This window comes from Acanthisitta chloris, unplaced genomic scaffold (genome assembly GCF_000695815.1).
Source record: "Acanthisitta chloris isolate BGI_N310 unplaced genomic scaffold, ASM69581v1 scaffold43197, whole genome shotgun sequence".
Lineage (NCBI taxonomy): Eukaryota > Metazoa > Chordata > Aves > Passeriformes > Acanthisittidae > Acanthisitta > Acanthisitta chloris.
In genome coordinates, this window is record NW_008685000.1 from 7,159 (window position 1) to 16,053 (window position 8,895).

The 8,895-nt window shown below is 36.7% G+C and overlaps 1 protein-coding gene across 1 annotated transcript in view; it reads left to right on the plus strand.

The window, feature by feature from the left end:
* The window catches only part of LOC103806825 (proprotein convertase subtilisin/kexin type 5-like), a gene marked incomplete at its 5' end in the record, with an annotated part of 10,085 nt that extends 2,850 nt beyond the window's left edge, over window positions 1-7,235 (plus strand). The window contains 5 exons of the mRNA XM_009079534.1: window positions 1,200-1,284; window positions 3,473-3,570; window positions 4,020-4,149; window positions 5,183-5,298; window positions 7,048-7,235. Coding sequence (XP_009077782.1) covers window positions 1,200-1,284; window positions 3,473-3,570; window positions 4,020-4,149; window positions 5,183-5,298; window positions 7,048-7,163 — 545 coding nt within the window. The remainder of the gene's footprint in view (window positions 1-1,199; window positions 1,285-3,472; window positions 3,571-4,019; window positions 4,150-5,182; window positions 5,299-7,047) is intronic.
* Window positions 7,236-8,895: the final 1,660 nt, after the last annotated feature.

Sequence of the window (8,895 nt, forward strand, 5' to 3'; positions counted from 1 at the left end):
GAACAAGTCAGCTGCAGGACAGAACAGGTTATCACTATTCCAGAAAGTGGCAGGCAGCACCCACATTCTGACCATGAGGCATTCCCCATTCACCAAAATTCAAATGATACGGCACCAGAAGTGAGAACTCAGGAATCAGCTGTGGCCACTGAACTGGAGTTCTACAAAAAATAGGCTCTTCAATATGGTTGCAAGTAATGTTTCTAACAGACCTAAGGACCTGCAGTGATGGCCCAAGAGCAGTAATCCTCTGCCATGTGAGATCCCTGCCTTCAGCTTCCTCCCGTGATTGCCAAGTAGACTGACCATGTTTAATTTCCAGCTTTGGCTAGCAAGGATGCGTAGACATATATTCAAACTTGCGTAAAACTTAAGTAATTTTGGTTTTCTTTAGACATTCCTTAGAAGATACGTACGTGTTCAGGAGCTTTGTTCATCTAGGCACCTAACCTTTTGCTTTCTCCATCATGAAGCTCTGTGTTTATATTTGAGAATTATTACAAGCAGGTCCTACTGTGATTCTTCCATTTTTCACTATGTGAAAACTACAGTAAAGGGCATTCCTTTCCACATAATTAAGATGGATAGATGAAAATTTGAGACTGAATGGGGAAATCAGGTTTTTCTTCTTAGAAAGGTATGTGTCTCTGCATCTCAAAAGACAGCAGGACTGATGAGAGAAAGACATTTCTTAAAGAAGGCAGCTGTTGAAATTAAAAGGCTACTGTTAAGTAATTTATGTATTTACTTTGTTAAAATCAGATCTACTCATGCAGGTGTTTCTTTAAGCACCAAATCAGAAAGACAGGATAGGCTGCTTGCATGGAACAGTTAAGATTGCAGGACAGTCTCTGGAACGCATGGCATCATTACTGTATGCATATGTATGATAACTGCTACATGAGAAGATTATTTAAGTCCATATTATAAATAATGAATGTAAATTTAAAATATTTATGAAAATTCTTCAATGACCCTAAGCATATTTTTCCCAGGTAACTTTAAATGTATAGAAATAGATTCGACCATTTGATGTTTGATGGAAAAATCTAATGATAGGCAGAATTTAGCTATTTTAGTCTCATTTGATGCTGATGTCAAACTAGAAAACAGTAAGTCATGCAATAATAGAGTCATGCAGTTTTATTGAACAAACCTGACCAAGGTTTTCTGGGCTATTTCCTTTTTTATCTTTGTAGATAAGATTGTTTGCCGAAAATGTAGTGAAAACTGTAAGACCTGTGTTGAATTCCAAATCTGCACAGAATGCAGATATGGCCTAAGGTAAGGAATTGATAGATGTCACTAACATCAGATCTAAAGAGGCACAGAAGGTTATGGATACATGATGATGAACACGGGATAGGTATTTAACCTTGAGTAATCCCCATTTCGTTTGATCCAATGCTGTTTAGTCTGTAGTATAATATTTTCTTGTGTTCCTATGTGTTAGTTTGGCTAATGGCAGATGTCTAGAAGGCCTTTCATTTCAGGTAAAATAAAAACCACAGCCATGTGGAAAGCTGGCTTCTTTACTTTTTTTGTCCTACTGTATGTTAGTCAAGGATTATTTTAGAGGTAGGGCTGATGAATCATTAATCTTTCCAATTCATTCATGTGACAGAAACTATTTTCTTATCTTTATCTTATTTCTTCATCCATCCATCCATCCATTTACTTATCTCAAGTATCTCAGACTCAATTCTATTACAATATATTGTTCACATATTTTAATCAGCGGTGGAGATTTTTTCTTCTAAGTGGAACTTAATCATTTTTGAAAATGCTAAAAACCTACAAAACAGCAGGACACATTTCAAGATCCTTTATGAATGAATGACCTTATGAATGAATGATCAAAGATCCAATCAGCAAAGGTCAAAAATCTTAAAATATCCATGACAGAATGTATGCTGCCTTAGTGCCACAAAAAGTGTGAAGTCAGTATTCAGTGTCTGTAGGGATTCTTCTTTCACAAAACAAGTGTTGTGTTAATGTTTTAAGACTGAGGTTTTACCTTCCATCAAAGTGGATTTTCACCGCTTAGTGAAAACTGAATGGCTACTTCTAGAGCATTAATAGGTGTATTCCTTCATTGGAATTGAAATCTAAAAAAAATTGACAGAATCCAACCTTCATGTTTTCTTAGGCAATATTAGCAAACTGAGAGTAGTTTCTGGTAACATTAAAAAACCCCACCATCTGTGTGGGTAAACCAGATAAATGAAGGCTTGCAGGACATGCTTTACGTATTCCGTGGTTGTTTAAAACTTTTTGCATTTCCTTGGCAGAGTAATCAATGGGTAGGGTCCTGAGTGGGCCTTGAGAGGCCTAGATTCCAGTTCTGCTCAATCGCTGGCCCATTAAACAAACTTGGGCAAATTATTAGTTTTCCCATCTGTAAAAACACAATAATGCTGCGTGCCTTGTAAAGCACTTTGATACGTGTGACTGATGAAAAATAATTGGAAAGCAGGGGTTGTTAGTTTCATAGAATTGCTAGTTTATTTTCTAACCCGGCACAATATACATTCTTGAAATTTTCCAGTGGTGCTGACCTTACCCAACTTTTGTTGGATCCAATCTGTAAAACAGGGTCAGCACTTGGGGTGGTAAACCCCAGAGCTGAAGAGCATTTTTAGAGAAAGTGTTAAATTAGGTGAATGTTGAGGTTCCGCAGAAGATGGCAGACATGCCTAGTTTACATAGTCTTAGGTTAAAAAAACCCAAACCAACAAACAAACACAAAAGCAAAACCAACAAACTGCTGTAGGTACCTTATAACACAGCTACTTAGAGGAATGCATGAAAATGTGACTCTCTATGCTGTTTCTTTTTCCTCCCTTACTCACACTTTTGTGCTCTCTCAAAAGTGCCTGCAGGCAGAATACCTCCGGGTGTAATTTTGACATGTCTCACAAGCCACACAGAACAGTCATTCAGTTAGGAGGTTTCAAAGGAAACTAACTGCTGGTGCAGAAAGAAGTGTTGCTTTCTTTTGCTGTGAATCTCTTCTTAACCTCTTAACCTGTGCTGGAGCACAGTATCAGGAGATGCTGCTGATCTTTCAAGAGAAGCTTGAGATGTTATTAGCATCTTAGCATTTTTTGTGGTGGTGCCAACAGTGGTGCTGACCCTATGCCAAATTCCTCGTGGGTAATTGCATTTTACATGCCTGAATTTTTAGTCTTGTTTGTCATTGTTCATTTTCTGTCTGTTCCCTACCACTTGGTAGTATTTACAATGAGTTTGGAAACAGCTTCTGTATTTCATTATGGGCAAAACTGCTTGCAATTTCCACCTGAAGTGATTGGTGCCTCTAAATTTATGAAGGATTTCCAATGAAGGACGCTTACAAATCCCAATATATGGGTTGTTCTTTGACTAAAAGAGATCTACTGATTTGTGTGTGATCTTATCATCTATTGTTGTTATCTGTCCAAACATCATGCTTTCTTCTTTTTTACGACAGTTTGCATGGCACTAAATGTGCTATCCACTGTGAAGAAGGAAAATACCATAATGGCAGAGAATGTGAACCATGCCACCATTCCTGTGCAACATGTGCAGGTACCTCACTGACATTTATCTGCATAATTTTCTTTCCTGTATTATTTTAGTTCTAGTTTTATTCTACTATATCACAGTTATAGTATAAAATTACTGTTACATGTAAAACCTTCATTCTCTTCATAGCTTTGAAATACATTTTAAATACAAAAACGTCTTTCCTCTAGCATGGAAATCTAGGTTTTTAATTTAAAATGTTCATGCATTCTTTTTTTTTCTTCTTTCAGTTTTAAATTTTTTGTTTATTTTATTTAATTTTAGTAGAGCTTATTATGATTCCCAGTAATGCCCTCCATTCTCTTTCAGGGATGGAATAATGACTGATAGATTTTGTGGGAGCTTTAGAACTACAGACACTCATTTATTTCAGGAAAAGACACACTGAAATTATATAATGTTGTTTAGTCTAACAATGTACCTACTTTCTAACAATTTCTCTTTGATCTAAGGTGCTGGAGTAGATGCCTGTATAAACTGCACACAGGGTTATTTTATGGAAGATGGAAGATGTGTGCAGTCCTGTAGTAGTGGTTATTACCTTGATCACTCTACTGAAAGTGGATATAAGAGCTGCAAAAGGTATGGTCATCTGCTGATACGTCTGATGTTTGGCAGTATATTATCTATTACTGTGTTGGAAAAGATAAAACTTATGAGAACATAAACACTGTTAACTTCAAAAAATAGCAAAAAATATATTTCATGTTAAGCAAATGAAGGAAAAGCATTATTTATTTTTTAACCTGATTTATATTCATACAGGTCTTCTGCAAGTGGGGTTTTTTTGTATATATGTGTGACCATCACTTTAAAATAGCCTGTAATGAGAATTTAAGTAGATATGTATAGAAGTGTAGAATTTACCAATCTAACAGGGGATCTGCATTTCTTGATAGCAAACAAAAATAGTCAAAGTAAGGTTTTTTTTAATTGGTAGTTATTATTATTTTCAGATACCATTTCAGTTCTTCCACTGCATCTTTAAAACACAGCACATGTGTATTTCTAAACTGTTGTCCAGAATAACTTACCTGACTCATTGTACAAATGCTAGATAAATCTTGGACAAGGTTGTTCTGGACAAGAAAAGGACATTTTTTTCTATTTTCCTATTCCATTCTTTGTTAAACAAATACCTTGTGTTGCAGTTTGGAATCATTTACTATCAACTCACTGAGTTCAGGTGAGGAAGGGTATCACCATATGTTTCAATGTTTCACACCAAAAAATGAAAATATGATGGAGACAGATGGGTGATGAAAGGACTGGGCAGCAGGTCAGTCATTTCTATCCTGCATCTTTAGCTCATGCCGTTCTGGCACATGTATGCACGATCAGCTTAATACCCTTGTTCCAAAGTTCCAAAACACTAGAATAATCCACCTATTTAGCAAAAATTTTGAATGGAAAGTTGTTGATGCAGGGCTGTTGAAGCAGGACTGGGTTGCAGGGGTAGTTAATTAGTTATTATCATAATTATTAATATTATGAGTAGTATTACAGTACCTGCTCTAGAAACAGCAAAAAAGTCCTTTGCAATACAGAAGACGTCTCCTAGGAATTCTTGTATTTGGTAAGGCTGTAAGACTTAACTCTTGCCATTGTCTTTCAGGTGTGATGCCAGTTGTTTGGATTGCAGTGGCCAAGGAGGCAGAAACTGTACAAGCTGTCCAAGTGGGTATAACCTGGACACTGGTGTCTGTGTTGTGGGAACAGTATGCAAGGATGGTGAGTGCAGTTCTCTGAAAAGATCCATTTTACCACTGCCAGCTTCTTCTTTTACAAATATTGGGTTGGTATGGTCTGTTTCTTTTCTTCTTTTACAGTGTTGGTTTGAGGTCTACATTACTTTTTGATTTTTTCAGATGTATGAAAAGAAAACTACATTTGCATGCATTAGCAAGATTAGTCACATCCACTTTACCTGAATCCTACTGAAATAACTTTTCCCCTGCCAACAACCTACTTGTTCTTCCTTAATATTTTTTCATTATTTCATTTCTATGATTTCATTTATTCATTTTTATATGAAGATCTTAGAATACTATTAATAGAATCACATTTATCTATTTCATCACTTTAAACTGTGAAAATGCTGGTAAGTAAAAATGATTTAAAGTGCCTGCTTGAATTGTGTCACTGGGTAATGGGAACAAAAGAATTCTGAAATAGGGAGCATGCAATTTAGAGTGAAGATTTGAACTTCCTCTAGATTCTCTGTGTCAGCCAAGACAGCACTCCTATTGCATATGGTCGGCTTAATTGTTCACTGATATTCATTCCTTTCAAATATCACAATTACAAAGACACTATCTAAGTAACATTTTACTTCCCTAAAAACATTGCCGTGTGAGTTATTTCTAGATAGAACCCAACAAGTGCAATCCAACAGGAAAATCATGCCCGAACAAAATCCAGGAAGATACCCGAGATCAGATATACTAAAAGCTAATAATGCTTATTGGGTCCAGCTCATTTCCACTGGATTTAGTAAGAGTTTTACCAAAGACTTAAATAAGGAAAAAGAAAGGGAGCAGATGTGATTCTTGTGTCTGTGGACTTTTAACAGCTCGTGTTAGAATTTAGGCCTTCAAACTTTGACAAGTATCCTGTCCATTGTAAACTTATATTGCAGGTAGTGGTAAATCAGTCATGATACCTTTTCATCTCAGGACATTGGAAGTGTCATTGTAATCTAGAAGTGGACAGATATAGGTGGACAAATGAAGAAGTGCAATGCTAAGCATTTTGAGTAACCATGGTCTCAATTTGGTATTGTCATTGATTTCTGCAATGCAAACACTTGAGATACCAGTTTGGTTCTTCAGCCACATGCCCGAGACTGACTCCTCTCCATCTCAGTACTGTCTCCACCATTCTTCCAAATGTAGCTGTCATGAAAGGGCAACACATCAGTGTGCAGGCAATACACCATGCTGGATCGTACCATGCAGCACATCTTCTTAACAGTCTAGGGTAGCCAAGGAAAGACCAGAAGGGTTTTGGGGTTTTATTCTGTTAATTTACAAAGCAGAGAGGGTCTCATTTCATTGCCCTGCAATCAAGCACAGTTACTGGTTTAACCCACTCTATAAGATTTGCATTTCTTTGGAAAAAGTTTTACTCTTTCTCCATGGTTTGACTGTTGTATTCTTTTGATTCATAAAAGTTAATAACAATTCCCTTGCTGTAAATATCACTGTTTTCTAATTATTCTCTTTCTAATCTTTTTTTTTTCCTTTTCACAAATGGATGCAAATCATCCCCTGTCGGACCACACAATATCTCTCCTTGAAAAAAAAATGCTGTTGACTGAAATTCCTTTTGATGGACCAAATTTCCTACTTGCTACCTGCTCCTGAATGGTCTCTTCAACCAAATCTGCCTGTCTGACCAATTAAACCTTCCTCCATTGTACACACCATGCTCTCCAAACCTTCAACTTCCCCTCCATCTCTTGATGCTGCCCTCCGGAAGCCACGGAAGAGTCCTGGGCCGAGGGAGGATTCTGTATGCTGGTGAAAAAGAACAATCTCTGCCAGCGGAAAGTGCTTCAGCAATTGTGTTGCAGAACATGTACACACAAGGGGTGACCTGACACCTCCCAGCATCCTCCTGCTCCTGTAGACTTATAGATGAATCCATATTATTGAAAAAGGAAAAAAGACAAAAAAAAAAAAAAAAAAAGAAAGCCACCTTTCTCTCTCCCCCTCCTTGCGTGGGGAGATGGTAAACTGTTTGTTGGAACTTAAATGGGAAAAACTACAACACGCCTACCTTACATAACTGGGTGTCTAGAGCTGAGCATCCAGGATCACAGAGTCAGTATTTTGACCAAAGCATTTGATGCCAAAATTACTGTTTAACTTTTGATTTGATTTCCTGTCAACCTTAGGATTATTCCTGTTTTTTGAAGGTCCTTTTTCTTCCCTTTTTTCCTGCTTCTTTCCACTTCAAGATGTTTAAAGAGTGTTTTCAAGAATACAACACAAGTTTACATGGATTAAAACTAAACAATACAGAAAAACTTGCATTAGTCTTTTTTTGCGCTGTGTATATTGACAGGGGGAACTTGAGTTCCTGAGGGGATCGGAAACATCATTAGTGCAGGGCTAAGTTCTGCCCCTTTTGTAACAGTATTTAAAAAAAAAAGAGAAGTGAACATTTCTGCACACATTTCTTTCTTACTTCCTCTGCTGTATGCTGTTTTTTGTATCACATGCAGTATGTATATATGTTTGCCCAAAATGTGGTTTTGGTCATATAGATTTCATTTTTAGGACAGCTAGCTTATTAACAGATATGCTAGGATTTTTATTTTATTTTTTTAAGTTGTCAAAGCTATTTCAAATAAACCTTAAAAAAAGTTGTTCCTGTAGTGGACAAATTTAGAATATACTACTTCTCTTGATTTACATAAGCGAGAGTAATGTATATGCTCAGAAGTCAGAAAACATTGCTAACATGTAAGACGTATTCATAAATTATTGTTGTCTTGTAATGTTCATTTAAAAAAGGGGATATTACCATAGAGACATGTGGAGCTACTTCATAGTGCCCATATGTAAATGCCAGTGTGACTATATGCGACAGGATGTGTTTACAGGACTGGATTTATAACTGTGCCAAATACACCTCCAGGAATAATTGCATATAGGGCAATAGATCAGTGGGTTTTTTTGGTGTAACAATCATTTCACAATGGGCCTTATCTGCTTTTAACTGCTCACAATAGATATTTCAGCAAGAATAGTCCTGCTGAGGCCAATGGAGTTACCTCACTGTAAAACAGTCCTGAGTGGAGAGAGAAGATTCCCCAGCCTTTCTCTCTTCACCCAGGCACATGGTTACCAGTACAAGTTTCTGTTTAATATATCTCCATCAGCTTCACTCAGCATACTGTTCAACAGACAGTCCTTTAGCAGAAAACAGAAAATTGAACTTCAAAGGTACTGTTTTTGGGGATTAATACCTAACATGTACGAAGTGTCTTTCTCAGTTAGTTTTCCAAGACATACAAGTTCAAAATGGATTGCAGCTGTTTGAGAATGCAAATCTTGGAAAATAAAGGGGATCAAAAATGATTATGGAAGTTTTACAAGTGAATGGATACAAACCTATAGAGGTAACGTCCTCTTTAGCAGAAAGCAGATAAACTATAACAGCCTCGTTCAGTATGACAGGGGCCAGTCAAGCTCCTTTGGTGCCCATTACAAATTTCCTGATAAACATTCAAATTTGTGCTAGTTTAACTACTAGTCTATTACTGCCTCATTTCTCAGCATAACATGTTTAACTAGAACATAATGCTTTAAAAGTTTAAAT